Here is an 18,740-nt window from a genome sequence, read left to right on the forward strand (position 1 = left end):
TTTATAGAACAGTTTGCAATTTAATATCAATATGAATCCATTTTAATTATATACAAATTGTAAAACATTGTGAACAAATAAAAAAAATCAGTCATTAAGACACATTCAAAGATCAATTCAAATGTAACTGGAACGTAGAATTAATCCAAATTTCAAAGAGTGCCTATACTGAGAACAGGATTGACAATGCAGAATGAGAGGTCCCAAGTTGAGCAATCAGGCCCCTTTTCCATATACGTTTGAGAACATCACAAGAGGGCAAAAGAAATCCGACTAAACCCAGACCAGACGAAATGATTCTTGACAACCAATGGCTCTTAATTTAACAGAGAGCACTTTCATTCTGATTGAGGATTCACTCTGTATAGCTGCTACTCTGAGTTCTGTTTGACTTGCTGCATTTGGTAAAAAACCAGAGAGAAACAACAAAAGAATAGGAGCAACAAAGAAAAGAACTTTTGGGTTGGACTTGCCACTTCACAGCTGTTATTGATGGAGTGGCCTTCATCCAAACTGATATTAATCCCCACAGCCCTGACATTTTTTGCTGGTTATACAATGGAATGGTTGATGTTCTTTCAAAGTGCTGCTGCTGGAATTATTTTCAAAAAGACATTTGTACATTTCAGATTTGATATAACCAACAGCAGATTTCCTTTGCTTGTGTTTTGAGCTCATATTGTAAATATGAGCTTATACAATACCACACAAGTGTTTTTAGAAAAATCTTGTACACTGAAAGATCCACTTACAACTGTGATATATATTAATCAGCACATTTGGTAAATAAGGGCCAATATCTTGTACGCAGCTAATTTTTCAAACAATATTAATCAGCATGGATGAGTAGCGTATCCAGATGGGCTGCACCTTTTATCCCACTGAAGAAAAATTAACAAATATACATTCAGTCTTCGTGTATCTCCTTCCATAGTAAACATTGTTGAGAGTACCGAGCAAACCATAAATGTTAGCTTCACCAAACTTAAATCATTAACAATATGTTGCTGTGCCAATTGAGATTTAGAAATTTGAACAACTTTTCTGTTCTAACGGAAAACTGATTTAAGGTAAGCTCTTAAAACACCAGACTCTACACATTTTGTATAACCATCTATTTCTATACACAGTAACCCCACCCATCAATTTAGTTCCATATCATGCATTCAAAACAGTATTCGCTACTGTTTGTCAAAAAGAAATGGAGGATACAACATAAATTCAAATTCTGGACAATGTTGTTTTAGTTGTTGGTTTGATGTGTTTTCTCCAGATGACTCTTGATTAAGGCAAAATGTGTCTATCACAAATGGAGCATCCTGGTGAAACATTGATGGCCTGTCCAGCAAATCGTACTCTTCTCAAATAAGGGTATTATTGATTGGCAAAAACAGCAGCAAAAAAATAAAAGCATTTTTTTAAAGTTCTAAAACTTATTGCCATGTTCTTTTTAGAAGCGGCCAACAGAAGACTTGTTAAGAGGGCTTTACATACAGTGCTTTGATTATCTGATTTTGTTTGGTAATTATTTAAAGTATATTGTCGGTCTAAACTCAACATGCCCTTTGAAGAAGTCACCTTTGTATTTGGGAAAATGTGATAAACGTTCATTAGACTGAAGAAATTGATTACCTCAGGAAATAATTGCTTTTTGCAGCCCGAGTTGATTCACGTTGAAAGTAGAATTTAAGTCAAGATATTAAGATCATGTGTGTACAAGTACAAAAGTACAACAATGGCTTTACATAGTGTTAGCTAAGTGATGGTGGTGGTGGTGGCGGTAGGGAAGGCTCCATGTCAGGCTTGCTGCGTTTGGCCGGTAGTGTGTGGTCATGAGCCTTGCGTATGTGTCTGTACAAGTCACCTGATTGTGTGTAACTCCTATAGCAGTAGCGACACTCATAAGGACGTTCACGCGTGTGCACGATGGCATGGCGCCGTAGTGTGTATGTACACGAGAATGTTTTCCCACAGACTCCACATGTGGGGATATCCTCTACAATATTCCCCATAGAGTCCTGAAAGTAGGAAGGAGGGTCTGAATGATGCTGAGCTATGGACAGAGGAATGAGTGAGGTGGAAAAGGAGGAAGTGTCCTGTGAGGAAGGGCCACTACCAGAGGAGGAAGGAGAGAGAGAGAAGGAGAAGTCATTTAAATGAGCGTTGGTATGTAAGAGCCCCTGTGGATGGGAGGACAGGAACTGAGGGCTGTTCAGCTCCTCCTCTTGGACATCATCATCAAAGTCATCATTTCTACCCATTATGGGTTCTCTTTCCCTGCTTTCATCTTTCTCTTCTTCTGTCTCTTCGTCAGATATGACAATGGCCTCCACTTTGACTTTCACATTTTTACCATCATTAATGTCAGTCCTCAGGCTGCTCGTCAGTCCCATATTCTCCTCATGCCTCTTAAGCGTTTGGGTCTGAGAAGAGTGGAAGTCCAAGCTTTGTCGCTGGAGTGATACAGTGCTCTGGATTCTAATCTGGGGAAGCACATCTTCGGGAGATGAGTGTGTTTTGTTCTTTTGTGGCATTAATGATGATGGCTGCGTTAAGGTGACCATCTTTTGCCCTCCATCTGATATTTCTCTGTGATGAGTCTCTGGGGGCTTCCCAAGAGAGTTGTCTTGGACTAGTCTGGATACGTCCTGATGGGGGCTTGGGGAGAGGCTGGGCTCTGACTGGGAAAGAGCAATCACTGACTGACCACCAGCCTGGTTCACTGGAGCCAGTGAGGAAGAAGATGATGAGGGCTGCTGGTTACTGCCGTGGCTGGTGAACGATAGACAGAATAGAACATACTGTAAGCAATTTTATTAACTTCATGTGTTGAATATTTAACTCACTAGATAAATTAAGAATACAATCATTGATCCAGTTATTTTATTTGATCTGTGATTGGGCATAGTTTGTCCATGTATATCATGATGTAAATGTCACATTTAAGTTTTGGAGTTTAGTAAACCAATCTAGGAAATTGTTGACATGTCCTGGGAATTTAGTTGAGTTTACTTTCCTTTATCCACAAGAACTGTAAGATTCATAGCAATCCAAAATTTAAATGGTGATTCTGATTGTGACTTTAATGTAAATTTGTTTTACGTTTAAATCAAATGACACCAAAAACCAGTTCAGTATTTAACCTGTTGGTCAGTTATTTATGGATGGTTTGCAATAGTTACGAAATGAACAACAGACCTGTATGTCTCTGTGGTGCTGCAAGGGCTGCAGAGTGCAGACACCTCTCTCTGACCCCCAGTTGTCAACCTGGCATAACTTCCTAAGGCAGGAACACACGGGCCCGCGACAATGCCCTGTATTTGCTCTCCACCTTGGGGCAGAGGTGGTGCATCCATGCCAGGCTGTGTGGTATCAGCTAAGTCCGGGCTCAGAGGAGTCTGAACTCGTGGATCAGAACCATCTCCAGTCTTAGACTCAGATTTCACAGTATCTACTTGACTCCTGTCTGTTGTTATGGATATTGTGCTGCTGTGCTGCTGTGAGAGTCGTGCTGCTGCAGGGACAGGATTGAAGTGACCTGCTGCCATGGCCACCACAGCTTCAATTCCACTGTGGCCTCCACTCTCCCTCTCTGTGTCCATTGTTTTCCTTGCACCAATGCTCTCTTCAGAGCGGGTGCTGTCTGCCTCAGCCAGAGGACCTCGCCTCTGTAACCGTTTCTTGCATACCCTTACCACCTCGTTCATGTGCAGAAAACTTGCAGCTGCCAATATATCCTCCACTGGCGGAGCGTCGTCCAGATGCAGAACACCTTCATAAACAAAGTCCAAAAGGAGGCCAAAGGCAGCAGGTGTGACAATGTCACTGTCAAGTGTGACAGAACTGCTGGTGCCATTTCCACCACTGACCACTGGTGAGTCTGAGTAGAACATGTGAAAAAACGGAGAGCAGGAGGCTAAAACAGCCCTGTGAGCAACGAAATGAGATGAGCCCACCAGGACGGTGCAGTCACAGAGGAAGCCCCGCTGGCGCTGGGAGCGCAGAGCAGACAGTAGCTGCTGGGAATGCTGGGGAAACTCCATCGCCGACACAGCAGACTAAATTTAAAGAAAAAGGAGGTGACAGAGGACAAAATATTATTTTATCTTATAAATAGTTATCACAGATTGTAGTCTGTAATCTCTCTGTATTCTGTTGCATAATTACACCAAAATACACTTTTTAATATTTCTCTTGTGATTTCTTAAAAAAACAATTGGTTCACTTTTATTCAACATCAGTAATGCAATCCTCACTAAAACCTCAGAAATTTAAATATTCTCTCCAGGCCATGTCAACACAACATGCTGTTGAAATTGTTGACAAGGGGTTTTTGAAAAAAAAAAAAAAAAAGAAGAAAGAAAGAAAGAAATGGGCATGCTTGTGAGTATTCACAATACATGAGATCGATCACTGCATCACTTTAAATTTAATTCAAAACGTTTACAAATGCTCCCTTAAAAGCCTGTAAATAATTCTAACAGAATGACACAGATACTCTTGTACTTGTACTTAAAAAAATAAATAATTGCACAATACATGATGGAAATACTGTAGGTTAGCTCCATTACTGTGCGTTTCCATGGTGATATGCTTGTAATCAGATCCCAATTTTAAAAACTAAATCTACACATGAGACGATAAAACACATAGATGTGTGCAACAGACCGCGAACAGCGTGTTATTTATCACAGGAAATCCAGAATGATCCAAATAACAAGACTGTCTACCAAGAAAAATATGTTGTAGTTCAACTATGCTAACATCAGCTAGCCAAGTTAGCGAAGCCGAGGTGTGAAATTCAAACACCGGGACCTCCTTTAGACATAATTTTGTTGTTTGGACACACCAGTATGGGTTCTGGTGCTACGAAAGAGTGAGAATAAAAGTAAAAACTTAGTTTTTTCGAGGAAGCAAGAAATGAAGCCTTGCTTACCACTGCTGTGCACTGTTTTCTTCCTGAACACAATACAGCTCTTCCTCTGTGGTGCCGCGGTACCGCCACAGCGCCACACACAGGCGGAGGTGCCAAACAAACCGGAAGTCTGACCGCACGTTTGTTGACAGGTTTGGGTTTTTTTAGTGTGGATAAACGGGTTTGAAACAGGTGCCGTGCGTCTAATGGCACAATACAGTGACAGAGGAGGAAGAGGAGGCAGAGAGGGGAGAGGAAAGAGAGGGAATCGTGGTGTTGAGGTGAGAGATTATACTTTAATAAATTAGGATTTTTAATAAAAACTCTTACACACAAATTAAATGAAATGGTCATGCCATGTGTTTTCTTGAACCGACCCTTAATATTTTCCGAAAACTACAAGTTAAAGGATTAATCCAGAATATAAATAAATCTGACTTGCTGTGTCTTCCTCGAATAGGACAGAGATGTACGGCTGTCCAAATCCATCTCTTATGCGCTCCGCCATGGAGCTGAACAGATGGGTCTTACAGTGAGTTCAGGTGAGCCTTATGGTCTAAGTAACTTCGCAATCCCTTTTAAAAACGTGATAATATATTAGTTATACATTAGACTGATTTCTTTATATTGACTCATGGTTGCTTGATAAGCAGGTACAGTGTTTCTTTCACAATCATGCATAATTCACACATCTGTATTTCCTGCTCCACATGTGATTGCAGGCTCTGAATATATTTTATGACAGCATTCCAGATAAAGAGACAAATGTGAGACAGAAAGTTCTCTGCAGAAAATTGACCCCAGATTTTATTGTTCTAGATGGCTTTGTGTTTTTGGAGGAACTCCTGGCTCACTCACAGTTCCGCTCATACTCCCTAGAAGACGTTGAAAGAGTTGTGGCCACAAATGATAAAAAGCGCTTTAAGCTTCGTCCCCACCCTGAGGATGGTCGCTTTCAGATTCGAGCCAATCAAGGCCATTCGATGCAGGTAAATATCAGAGGAAGTACAGTTGAAAAGGGACACAAGGAAACCTGCAGACAGAACTGGAAAGGAAATACTTAATTTTTGTACAGAAACTAGCATGCCATGATGTTACGGGTAAATGTTCTGGTCCGTGAATTAAAAGATTTACACTAATATTGATGGAATTATTTGCTGCTTCTGGCACAGCTATCATGGATAATCTCTGTGTGATATAGATAAATGAAAGTCATGTTTTACCTTCACTTTTCTGATTTATTGTAACATAACTCAAACAAGTGATTTAAATCAAACAGCAACATCTAGAATAAAAAGGCATTGTGGAAGTTGGATGTTTCTGTGTCTTCTACATGTGTGTTGGACAGTGTGGGTGCAAGAAAAGATCTATTATAGAATTACATACACAGCAGTACTTTGAGATACGAGTTTAATATGATCTGTGACTGAGTCAATCTGATCTTATCTAAAAAAGATTTTTCCCATTTAAAATAGCAAAAATAATTGTAATCCTTTCTAGGCTTGTGAAAAAACCCTAAACCCTTCTAAACGATAAAAAACATTTTTTTATCAACCACTAGATATTCACACTTCAACTGTGCTTGGTTAATTATATATACTGCAAGTTATGTAAACGATGATTAACTATGAAAAAAAGTTAGTTTTTGAGGTTAATCCAAAGCTGTTGAAATCAATCCTCTGGACTTTAAGAAAGTTTCTTGAAAACATTTCGCCTCTCATCCAAGGACTGGCGAAACCTCTTGGATGTCCAATGGATTGATTTAAACAGTGAATGGATTTAAACAGCTTTGGATAACCATGACCTGGGTGACTGAGAACCTACACAGACATCACAATTTAATCAAAGTCCAAAAAAACACAAGCCTACCATATTAAAGTGTTCAATGTCGTTCTATTGCTGTGGTCAGGTAGTGGATTTGGAGTTGAAACCAGTCTTGGCTGGTTCTTCTGATTGTCCCACTGAAGCTGTCCATGGCTCTTACCTCCGCAACTGGAGCTCCATCCAACAACAGGGCCTGAGCCGCATGAACAGGACACACATCCACCTGGCCCGAGGTCTGCCTGGGCAGGATGGCGTCGTCAGTGGTAAGGTCTGAATGTGTGCATGATAGAGAGCTGAATCACCTGAACACAAATAAAATCAAAATTGTGATTAACTTTCCTACCAGGCATGAGAAAAGACTGTGATCTAGCAGTGTATATTGATGTCCCCAAAGCTCTTGCTGGTGAGCTCTGTCGATTAACAATGCAAGTCAATATACTCAAATAAATCTATTTAAAAGAGTGCTTTTCTTGCATGCTTTATGTGTGCAGATGGCATTGAATTCTTCTGGTCAGACAATGGAGTGCTGCTGACTGCAGGCAATGCAGAGGGTAAACTTCTCCCTAAATACTTCAGCAGAGCCATAAGACTGAGACCTACAAGTAAGAAAAAACACATTTTAAACTTTGGTAGAAAATTCTTTATTTTAAACATTGAAATATTTCTGTGATTAATTTATTCACTTAAATCACCTTTGTGTTGTGTTTCAGGGAGCATCTTGTCACTACAGTAGCAGCAGGGCAAACTTGGTAATGGGGCATTACATGATTCACCTGACTGCTTGGGTTTGGCGCTTATCAGTTTCCTTGATAACTCTTGCTGTTAAGCAGGGGCATCTTTGGGAGTTTTAAAAATAGACTGCACTCAGATGCAATCTTAAAAGGGTAAACCTTTCATTTATTGGTTGTGTAGATCCAGATAGCTTGAATAACGAGGCAGACAGCGATAAAAGTGTTACAGATACTACAGCACAACGCATGAAGAATTGTTTTCCGAAGACAATAAAAAGCTCTTGTTTAAATCTTCAACTTAATAAAAAAGTGACAAAAATTAACATATTCATAATAAACAATGGGGATGTTATGTCAAAGGAAAACGTTTGCCTTGGCTGGCAATCCTAAAAAAACAACAATTTAACACATTTTCCAACACTGCTGGTGGATCGCCAACTCCAGTAACAGAAACCGTGGTCAAAAAACACCAGATAAAATATGGTGTTTTAAAGGTGGCTGTCTGTGGCAAACTCCTTCCTCTGAGTTAACGGTTTCGTTTTTTGGTGATAAGGATTTGAGCTGTTTTTGAAATTTTTTGGGGAGTTCAGTAAATGGATTAAACAGTGACTTTAAAGTGTCTTCATACATTTGCAAAATGTCTTTGCGGTGCATTTGCCTCTGTCAGCCTCCGTACTTTTGGGAAAAATAATTTATTGTTTTTATAAGTTGAAGTCAGGTGATGGTAAATACCACTTTATTTCGTCAAGTACTGAAAAATATATATGGTTGTTGTTACAAAAAAATTGGTTGCTGAAAGTAACCCAGGCATTTAGTTGCAGGAACCTTTGAGCAAACATCTTGTGGTTGACCGTGTGACAAAGGGGAAAGCAGAGGATGCAGTGGTTTTTGTTAATGGACTGCTGCAACGGTTCCTTGTGAGATACGGACACTGAATGTGGGGGGAGATAAATGCCTTCAAACTTCCTGTTAAACCAACTGAAATTATCACTATATGCCATAACTCTTAAGGAATGAAGACAATACAAGAGAATGAAAAGTGAATATTTTTATTTATTTGAATTAACATTTTATTCCATTTGAGGGCATACATTAGATATTTGTATTTTTCTCTCCATTGTTGAATTTTGACTGTGAAAATGTGTCTGCTTTCATTATCACAAGTTTCTACCTGAAGTCTCAGTGATAGCAGCAGGACTGCAGCTCCAGACAAAAGAAGGCTTTCTGTCATGAGTGACAGGAAGTGTGAATACTGTGAGGCAAGGAAAAACAGTTGCTGCTGGCTGGTGCAAATGTTGGTTTTATTTCCATGATCCTGAAACAGGTGACCAACAATTAGACTTAGCATCAGCCAGTCCTGAAGTACTAAGAAGGTATGATGTTAGAATAATAAATGTTTTAAACTATGTTTGTGGTTTTGTGTTTCTCTTGTGTCTGTTTATGAAATCCTGTTCCACTTGTCTGCTGTCGAAGCACACAGGAAATCTCATGTCCGTGTAAAATCCACCGTTTTTGTGTGTTTAGTCCTAGAGAGCCTCATGGCCACCTGTTAGCTTGTGGAAAAGCTCCTCATTTAGTGTGTCACTCTTGTCACGATTGCGTGTTGACATGAAAATGTAACCTCCAATGAACTCGTGAACTATTTTGCAGTCAGCAGTCACACAGCTAAAGGCGACATTGATATTGCCTTCAAACTCGATGGCTACCTGGAGGGGTCAAAACACACTGATGGTTATGCACTTTATACTGAATATGCTCTGTAATGAAAGTTTGAACTCTGTTCTCCCAAATGAAAAGTGAGCTGAAGCATTTGTGTCACCTGTCGTATGTCCCAGTTAACATTCCACTGCTTCATGTTGTTGTAGCGCCAGCTCTTCACCACGTCACCCACGCCCAGGTCGATGCGGATCAGACGGTTGGGGCCGATCCCCAGTACCTCATCTTTCCGACTACCCTTGAACCTGTCAGGGAAAAAAACACCGGCCAATTTATTTTCTTCTTCTTCTTTTCCTTTCGGCTTTTCCCTTCAGGGGTCTCCACAGCGAATCAATTTCCTCCATCTAGCCCTGTCCTTTGAATCCTCTTCTCTCACACCAACTACCTTCATGTCTTCCCTCATTACATCCATAAACCTCCTCTTTGGTCTTCCTCTAGGCCTCCTGCCTGGCAGTTCAAAACTCAGCATCCTTCTACCAATATGTTCACTATCTCTCCTCTAGACATGTCCAAATTTTTACTGGTTTACTTTCTTCACGGCCAACTGGATGGTGTTTCTTAACCCTGTCAGGAATTTACAATGTAGAGGATCTGACTCCTGATTCATAAGCCTCATTCATTAAGACAATCAGCAATTCATAGGAAGAATGCTGTCGATGAGAGGAGATCTGGGGTTTGTGACATATACTGTAGTTACAGTTGTTGATAAAATTGCTATTTTATTACTTTAAACTCTTCATGTGTCAAGTTTAAGGATTTTAGATTCTAGGTAGCTTTGTTTTCAATGCACTTTTATAAAATGGTAATTAGAAACCAGTGGCATTCAATCAATTCTGAAAAACTTAATTTGAACTTAACCTGACAACAATGTATGAGAGCCCAAAGTCAGGCAGAGCTTGCCAGATCTGCAGAAAGCGCATCACTGCATCTGTCAGTGAGAGCTGAGCCACGTTCTGGTATGCGTCCAGGATACGAGGGGTCAGCTGGTGGGGCAGGCACAGGGTGAAAGATGTCAGATATAGTTAGAGTTTTGCTGCCTTGAGCAAAAATTGTAAATTTTTCAGTTAGCTCATTGCACAAGGTCACAGTGCTGCTGTCAAGAGAAATGATAGTTCGGTTAGTAATTTAGCCCATTGCTAAATGTCATACACAGTATGCATTATCAGAAAAGGAGAAAATGGCTGTACTCCAGGTTTCCTGTACTCTGCTGAAGCTGCCGCTGATTAAATTGACACATTTGGGCTGTTTTTCGTGTCCATGTTTAGATGTTCCCTATTCTTTACCTGTTTGGTTTTGTATTTCTTATGGTACCGTGGTGATACCAGGCTGTGGGTGTTGATGCTTTCATCAGTGTTTGCTGCATTGCTATGGGAACTGGAGCTGCTCTTCTGCATTGCCAGGAAGGACCGGATGCTTTGGATCTCGCTTTGGTAACTGCTGTCAGCCAGAGTCTTTCCTTTGGAGCCCAGTCGACAGGCAGCCATCCACTGAGCATACTGCTGCTCCTATCGGGTCAGAGAATGAGGCACAATAGAAACAAAGGAAAATGAGATCAAACAACAAATGCAGTGTGTGTGTTTGTGTGTGTGTGTGTGTTTGTGTGTGTGTGTGGCCTCACGTTTTCACAGCGCAGATAGACCTCGTTCATGCCCTCAGGTGCTGGTATCAGGAGTCTGATAAGAAACCTCTGTGCTGCCATGTTCACGTCAGGAGCCACTTCACATCCTGTTTGCACAAGAAAGTAGATCCAGTTATATAATCTGACATTTATGGGTTACACATACAAAGGAAGGATGGGAGGAAAAACTGAATATGATGATTGCTGATAACATCTATGGTTTCTTGAATCACAGAGTTATTATATGTGTACTTAACAGTGGCACGAATGGTTAAAGGTGTGATTTAGAAGAAATGGGTTTTAAACACCTGGTGGGAATGTTCAGGACCTACTATGGCCTGAGGATTGTATATCCTGAGCTATTAGCAAACATGTTTCCTAATGAGTCTGGTTAATAGAATAAACCTCTGGGAGAACCACAGAAGAAGAGCCCCCTTCCCAAGGATGGGTAAACGTGCAATATACACAAGTACAGAGCACAGTCAGACTGATGATGGGAGTTTTGTTAACTATGAATAAAACAATATGATGAATACCTTTTAGATTAATGTGTTGAATAGGCTCTCTGGCGCTCTCCTCTTTGCTCTTGAAATAAGAGATGGAGGTATCCTGGAACTTGAACCAGTACTGCTTATAATCCCTCAGAGTAAGCCTCTTTGGCCTGGAACAAACATTTAAACACTCAGTTTTACCATATTAGTAAGATTAGAAACATGTTTGATTCTTCAATAACCTAAATCTTAGTGCCATTTAAACTTATTGATTGTATAGAATACGCTAAAGACAAAAGATGAAAATAAATTTTACCTGAATATCTTCAGATAGTCAGTGAGTTCTGGTGCAGCCATGTTTTCCTTAATGAGAGAAGTGTGAGAAGATACAAAAAGTAGCATTGGTAGGATTTTCTTTTTGTAAGTTATCACTACCTGAATAAAAATTAGTAGAGCTGCAGTCCTAAACAGTTACAGTAGAAACTATATGTTCATCTCTCCCATTATTACATACAAGCATCTATTAATAGAACAATAGGATTTCAATAACGTTAAGGGTTTAGTAGTAACTTGTACTGATATGTGACAGACAGGTAGATTCTGCATGTCTGACCAGCATCTCAGATGCAGAGCTCCCCACTCCTTCCATCTTGACCTCTAGTGACTGCAGGGCAAGATCCAGATCATCCATGGCGGCACTGGAGGTCAGCATTTGGGGTTCTGACTGAGACACCTTGCTGATGTGGTACTGCAGGAGTTTGAGAGGAAGAGAGTGACACTTTACCATCTACTGAATGGATAGATGTTCAACATGATAAGTCAGACAGTGGGCCACTGCAGGCTGTATCATATGGATATGTCCAACATTTCTAACAGCTGCAATTCTTTGTGAGCAAGTTGAACATTTTATATTCGAGCAAGTTTTATCTTTATATTGATTCAGACCTGCACTGTGTTGCAGATTAAAAGTGTTTCCAGTTTCATTTAGCAAATCGAGTAGTTTAAACTAAGTAACATTTATTAATAAAATTGAAGATGTTTGTTTTTCCTTCTTTTTCAATCTAACACTATAAATATTATGTATCTTAATTGATATTAGCATGTAAACAACATTGTGGTATAAAAATGATCTGTCAGGGGAAATGTTCTCTCTCTTACAAATTCCATTGACATACCTGCAGCGCTCCAAACAGCATCATCTCCTCCTCAGTACAGTCAATATCCTCCAGCAGGATGGCCCAGCGGGCCTGTTCATACAGCTGGGTCAGGCGCACGACATCATACTGCACAGCCGAGATAAAGAACCAATGTCAAGAGAGGACTGACTGAGTAATACAATTACATATTTACATATTTTGTCTCTAAGCACAACATGGTTTCACAAACACCTTTGGTTCTATATCAAAGAAGGCAAAATATTTGAAGCGAAGCCAAACTCTGTCATTTTCTTGGACGCCCTGCTGCATGAGACAACGGGATGAGTCCAACCACCTGAAAGGAAAAGAGAGCATAGACGGACTGATCTATGGTTGGATGGACAGAGAGATGGATGTATTTATATTAATAATACAGTAATCACATTTTCTTGAAGAATTTTTTTTTTTTTTGTAACTGAAATGACAATGCTTGACTGCAACTTAATGAGCCTGAACCTTACAAAATGCTCCAATTATGAGTCATCTGTGGGGTTGATTTAGGCAAAAATTATGCATTTAAGATTTCAGGTTAGTATTTGAGACCTTTCAGGAAGCAGCTGCTTCAAAAGCTGGACTAAATCTCAATGTATGTCTGCGCTGATAGACATACAGAAAAAAACAAGACAAAAACGAGAATATTTAATAGAAAGCAGTCTGTGATAGCCCAAGTTCAATATACAAGATTCTAGAAACTAAAAAACAAAGAATCATCCATCACTGGAGTTGGATGCAATAAATTGGAACTGGTTCATTGTTGAGACAGTCAGTAAATTGAAATATATATTTGGTGGGGGCCAATAAGTATTGGGTCATAGTGTAGCAACATTGAAAGGTAGATATTGTACGTTGCCCCCAACATATAGGACATAATGCAGATTCAGGTCAGTAGTGTTGCTTAATTTTGCAGGAGGCCAAATTGTTCATTTCCGTGTCTGTTCTGAAACAAAACAGGGCTTACTGATATGACTGAAGACATACCTGCCGTTGATGTGAGCCTTGTCCACCACGCTGGCTGGGCGGTATTGCTTAGCTACGACCTCAGGAGCTGGAGGAGGCTGTGTGACAGACAGCATCTTGTAAACAGCCTCCATCTGAGGTGAGTCAGCAAAGTGAGCCGGCATGCCATTATAAAGACACGGCTGGGACACTGCAGAGAATTATCTGATGGTTACAGTCAAATCTTCTTTAGGAAGATTGCTTTGTAGATACGTAATAGGTTTTTTTCTACTGTATCTACTGTAAATTTTTACAATAAATTGGACAGCTACCCTTTGTCTATCCTTTGATCATCTACAGTTGGATCATCATGCAGACATTGAGTATTATTTCTTTGCAGAATACCACCATTTATAAGAAGTGTGCATGTCAAGCCTGCTGTGTGAGTAAAGTTTGATTTGTGTACCTGAGGTGAGAGGCACCTCAGTCAGGTCGTAGATTTCCTCAGCTGAGTTTTTATCTTTCCTTTTCTTTTTCTGCTCCACAGGCCTGAGGAGAGAGAGTTCCTCGGGGTGACGGATATCTGTGTGAGCCACAGAAAGAAAGTAGAAAAGGGAAGTTTATTTTGCGTTTGCTTTCACAGTGACCGAAATCTGTAAATAAAAAATTCAGTCTTCTCAAAATAGCAGCTGACAACATTCATTTGAAGTGTTTTGCAATAAATAAAGCCAGTGGAAAACCTTCCCCTAGATTCTATGCTATAATAGCAGCACATCACGTTGGAAAATAAAACATGGAGCTATTTCTGATGCCTTACTGATACTGTGTCTGAGAGTGAATGAAAGGCAGAAGGAAGGGTGTGACTTACTGAGCATTCTGCAGATGCCAATCACAGTCTGGAAGACAGGGTTGGAGAAGCAGGCTCGGAGCCTCAGGGTAATGCCGTTGGGCAGACACAGTTTCAGGGGCTTGTGCTGGACTGTGAATACCAGCCTGGCATCAGCATGGATGCCATATTTCTCCAGGGTCCAAGATGTTCGCAGCAGCCACTGCTGCTTCTGCTCCCACCACAGTGCATGGTCTGACCAGTCATGCTTGATCTCTGCAAGACAGATAAAAGACAGGCATCATTGTGGACTGAAAAGAAAGATCCATTGGTTCCAACCCTGATGTATGGAGTCTGTATTTATCTGATTATAGTATAATATTTTCACTTTGGGAATTCAAAAATTGCCTTCTGATCCACTGGACACATTAACATAAATGATTCATTTGACTGTTCGCAAAGACAAAAACAAACACAAACAGTAACAGCCGTGGACCCACGTGTCTTTTCCACCAGCTTCAGGATGACCCCTCCCACATGGAGGTCAGAGGCAACGCTGACGATGACAGGAGGTGCATCAGACCCCAGGTCTTCCACGGTGACTGACAGGTCCCACGCTGCCATACTGGGAAAGAGAACGTGAGCAGGAGAGAAAGCAAGAGAAAAGAAGAAGAAGCATGACAACCATGGAGAGAGTGAACTGATAGAATGAGTCTTACAAACATTCTGAACAAGATAACAAATTGTTGGAAAAGGTGTTTGAGAAATCTTCTTCAAATGATGTGGTGGATTACAGTACTGACTTTTTTTGTGCAAAACTATGATAATGAACAGGACATAAATTAATAACTTCAGTAAGTTTTTTTTGTGGTTTTTTCACCACATTTTTTAAACTATGTCTTTTTTTTATGCCTGACATTAATAAACTGTAGATATGTCAAAATATACAAACCTATTTAAGCAATTAATGATTTATTAAACTACATATCTGAAAAGTGACAAAGCGGAAAAAAACCTCTAAACCTCTAAAACAAGACAATTTCATTTTTAACATTTCATTTTAACACAAACATTACAAGACAGTTAAAATTATTACATTTACTTTTAAGTGAACCAACATGTTCAATTAACATTTATTGAGTCTAAAAAGTGTCAGAAAAGGAATTTAACTCATCTTTCTTTCTCACATGATATGGAGTGACACACATACACACACACTGAATGATGAGCTTGCTGAGTTTGATGAATACTTCCTATTTCTGACTCTAGCTATCACCACGGACACACACTTCCGCTTTCTGACCTGCTGTAGCTGAGATGTTCATTCGGTGCCAACAAAGTGAACTCACTCAAGCCCTTCCTAAATGAAGTACATTTAAAGTTAAGATGTATGTGTTTTTCTCCAAGTATCTGCAATTTAAAACATTGATGTATTATTACACCTATGTACTAATGAACAGATGACATGCCAAACTTCTTTTAGGAGTCAACCGTCTTCTTTTTTCTGAATGCTTAGTATATAAGTTGCGATGATTTCATTTCATTGAGACCTAATTTCTGACCTCCTATTTGTTAATTAAGAATTACACAAATTTTTTTTCTATCAAGCTTTCTTCAAGTCACCAATGCTGTCTTATTTGCACTCACATTGTGAAGGACAGTACCGTAAGTCTCCTCGGTCCAACGTTTCAAGAAATGGAAATTGGGAACTTCTGTATCTCCTCTCAGAAGTCCAAAAAAGTAGTCTGGCCTTTTCTGTAAAAATGTGAACTGCTCCTCTTCAGGCTATGCAAGTTGTGGTCTGTGTGTAATTCTGCGCCTTTTGTGTCACATCTGTCAAGAAGGTCTTGTTCCTTTTTCTGTCAGTTTCCGACAGCCGGAAATGTGAAAATGGTTCAAGTTTTGAATGATAAACAACGCACACATTGCTCCCCCTCTTGGCCTCTATAACTACATTGACACCGCTGGAAAAATTGGCACTATTTTTTCCCTTCATTACTTGGTTATAGGGTTTTGACAATGTGAACACTTGAACTCACAGTTTTCTATTCTCTAACCATGCTCATGTTAAATCATTGTTCATCAACTGTCAGTGGTAGAAAAGGTTAATCATCGGAGGACGGATAACTGGGAGACAGGAAGTTCCATATTTGAGAAACAACAACACTTTGTTAGTAATTTTGAAAAAGGACTGATTGTGTTTTTTAGTAATAGGGTCTGTTCACTCTGATGTCTGATGTAGGTCATGTGTAAAGATGGAATATGAAGTCTCGGCAAAAAGATCAGATTTGAGAAAAACTAACTGGGTCACTTTTGAACACTCTTTGAACACAGCCTCCAGTTTCCCATGAGATTTTGCAAGACACACATATGATAAACTGATGAGGGATCATACTTTATGCACAGCAAGATCAGCAGTGAGTAGTTGGTTGTAGGTCTTGCATAAATTTGGGGTGCAGCTTTTCTTTAGGATCTAGTGCCATAACCTTTTACAATAAGACTTAACTGAATCAATACGTCTTTGGTTCTTTAGTATTTTAATTCTTTATCTCACAGTAATTAATTCCTAGAAATGTGAAAACACTCTGGATAACCAGATCTGAAATATTACCTGCATCCAGATCAGATTTTGTGCGGTACATGTTACTGTGTTAATTATTGTGCAAGCATTAATTAACACAGTAACGTGTTAATTAATGCTTTTAATAATCCACAAAGTTTGAGGAAGAGCCTTGTAATTGCCCATATCCTTTTCAAAAGTTCTGGATCTAAATGATCTTTGATTGCCATTGAAATCTAAAGGATATTTATTTGGGCCTTCCATACTTCTCAAAATGCATTTAAAAAAGTATGAATAATGCTGCTATCAGACAGACACCCAAACAAACCAGAACCAACCACTGGACTAATTTAGGGAAACAGTTCTATCCTAATAATACATTATACTCATCAGGCAGTCGGGTATAAAATCTGTGGGGAGTGACACTCTTCTGTTTTCTATATGATACAGTAATTTTGTCTTATTGGGATAGAGAGTGATGTGAAAGAAGTCATAACATTCATGAGAAAAGTATGACTACGGTGTACCAAGTACAGTATGTGGTCTAATTCTTCTGAAAAAACCTTCAGAAAAGAGGAATGAGCTCTTATTACTACTCATGTTATTTAAGCAATACATCAAATATCTTAGTACTGTGTAAGTATGTCGTTTTTACAAGCACATTTCGTAATTGCCTTATTTCCGACCGTCATGAACGTCCCTTTGGATTCGGCTTTCCCATGCCATCCCAACCGGGGTACGCTCTTTGTTCAATTGTAAAATTATGCAGCCTTGATCAAATTTTAACACATCATTTTTTAACTTGTAAAAATACTCATAGCGTAACTCTGGAATTAACTCATACATTAATATCCTATGACACATTTTTAACTTTGTAATTAAGCTGATGCCCCCTCCACCCCTGGTAAATGGTACATTCCATACTGTGGCGTCCAAACAAATATGGCACATGATAGTCAGCCTTGTTGTGGACTTGCGTTATAAAAACGTACAGGTTCATATCGAAACCGAAACAAAATCAATTGTTGACAAACATTGGTCGCTGAAGAGCTATACGAACCGTTATTGTGTGCATCGTTATTCCGCTATGGCGCAACAAGTATCCGCGTTACTGCCATATATCAGGGGTCCTCTGCCCACCGGCCCGCTGCGTCGCGCCAACTTTCAAGGAGCAGGTGTCAAGTTCAAACACACTCTAACTCCGGGACCCCCACAGCCTGCAGAGACGCTGGGAGCCAGTCCTCTGCGCGGCCATATTAACGTCGCACAAACGTCAGCTAGAAAGTTTGCAGCGGGCCTCTGGAGGTCCAGCCAGGGGAACCGATCTCCCGTAGCCACGCGAAGCAGAGGCCGTCTGAGTCGGGTCACACTCGGTGTCACTCTTGGAGTTGGGACGGTCGCCCTGGTCGGTTCCCTTCACACCGGAAGCCTTACTGCCATGGCTTTCAGAGTTAACCTGAACTCCGCAGAGGGAGACTGGAAGCAGACCAAGGGTGAGGAGGTTTGGGTTAAATATGACAGCAGTTTCCCTGCAGTGACATTAAATAACAGAGAACCGTGTGCTCCGTCACTGGAAACAGAACACATGTCCACCTGTCAGTCTGTGGCCCCAGGGAACATGTAAACACAGTCCGAGTGAAGGAAGTTCTTTTGTCTGACCTGGTTTAAAAACGCAGAACACGAGTTGAGTTTATTCACAAATTTGCTTGTTTGACAAGTAAATTTATATTTCACTTATCAAGTTTTACTAGTTGTTTTAACCTATTTTGCAAAAAGAACAAAGACAACAAAAACATCCAAAAGTCATTGTCAAAATAATTTTATGTGATCACATAACTGGAAGAGACAACATCAGAGTTGATACCAGGAGTAATCCTCCTCCTTATGGACTGGTGCAACCCCCCCAGATATCATCCTGTGGGATGAT

The 18,740-nt window shown here is 40.0% G+C and overlaps 4 protein-coding genes across 8 annotated transcripts in view; 2 read left to right on the forward strand and 2 right to left on the reverse strand.

Moving 5' to 3' along the window:
• Positions 1–30: 30 nt before the first annotated feature.
• Positions 31–4,969, reverse strand: zbtb3 (zinc finger and BTB domain containing 3). Its single transcript, XM_068325915.1, has 3 exons — positions 4,937–4,969; positions 3,199–4,058; positions 31–2,772 (listed from the first exon to the last, which is right to left on the reverse strand). Exons 2-3 carry the CDS (start codon positions 4,041–4,043, stop codon positions 1,752–1,754), a joined length of 1,866 nt encoding a protein of 621 aa, XP_068182016.1. The 5' UTR covers positions 4,044–4,058; positions 4,937–4,969; the 3' UTR covers positions 31–1,751.
• Positions 4,970–5,044: 75 nt separating this feature from the next.
• trpt1 (tRNA phosphotransferase 1) lies at positions 5,045–8,366 on the forward strand. Of its 2 annotated transcripts, XM_068326486.1 has the most exons (7): positions 5,045–5,196; positions 5,376–5,457; positions 5,735–5,904; positions 6,825–7,002; positions 7,086–7,142; positions 7,231–7,341; positions 7,450–8,366. In XM_068326486.1, the coding sequence occupies exons 1-7, from the start codon at positions 5,122–5,124 to the stop codon at positions 7,470–7,472; spliced, it is 696 nt and encodes a 231-aa protein (XP_068182587.1). In that variant the 5' UTR covers positions 5,045–5,121; the 3' UTR covers positions 7,473–8,366. The 2 variants fall into 2 exon arrangements, with proteins under 2 accessions (XP_068182587.1, XP_068182588.1); XM_068326487.1 differs by lacking the exon at positions 7,086–7,142.
• Positions 8,367–8,503: 137 nt separating this feature from the next.
• Positions 8,504–18,007, reverse strand: fermt3b (FERM domain containing kindlin 3b). Of its 3 annotated transcripts, none has more exons than XM_068326482.1 (15): positions 17,874–18,007; positions 14,754–14,878; positions 14,296–14,529; positions 13,894–14,010; positions 13,470–13,638; positions 12,684–12,786; positions 12,471–12,578; positions 11,909–12,043; positions 11,612–11,658; positions 11,341–11,465; positions 10,805–10,911; positions 10,470–10,691; positions 10,045–10,169; positions 9,290–9,431; positions 8,504–9,176 (listed from the first exon to the last, which is right to left on the reverse strand). In XM_068326482.1, the coding sequence occupies exons 2-15, from the start codon at positions 14,875–14,877 to the stop codon at positions 8,997–8,999; spliced, it is 1,938 nt and encodes a 645-aa protein (XP_068182583.1). In that variant the 5' UTR covers position 14,878; positions 17,874–18,007; the 3' UTR covers positions 8,504–8,996. The 3 variants fall into 3 exon arrangements, with proteins under 3 accessions (XP_068182583.1, XP_068182582.1, XP_068182581.1); XM_068326481.1 differs by lacking the exon at positions 17,874–18,007 and adding an exon at positions 15,918–16,104; XM_068326480.1 differs by lacking the exon at positions 17,874–18,007 and adding an exon at positions 15,901–16,104.
• The window catches only part of macrod1 (mono-ADP ribosylhydrolase 1), a 113,267-nt gene continuing 112,277 nt past the window's right edge, over positions 17,751–18,740 (forward strand). For both annotated transcript variants that reach the window (XM_068326485.1, XM_068326484.1), the window contains exon 1: positions 17,751–18,306. In XM_068326485.1, the coding sequence (XP_068182586.1) occupies positions 17,763–18,306 (544 nt within the window). In that variant the 5' untranslated portion in view covers positions 17,751–17,762. The remainder of the gene's footprint in view (positions 18,307–18,740) is intronic.

Source organism: Antennarius striatus, chromosome 10 (genome assembly GCF_040054535.1).
Source record: "Antennarius striatus isolate MH-2024 chromosome 10, ASM4005453v1, whole genome shotgun sequence".
Taxonomy (NCBI): Eukaryota; Metazoa; Chordata; class Actinopteri; order Lophiiformes; family Antennariidae; genus Antennarius; species Antennarius striatus.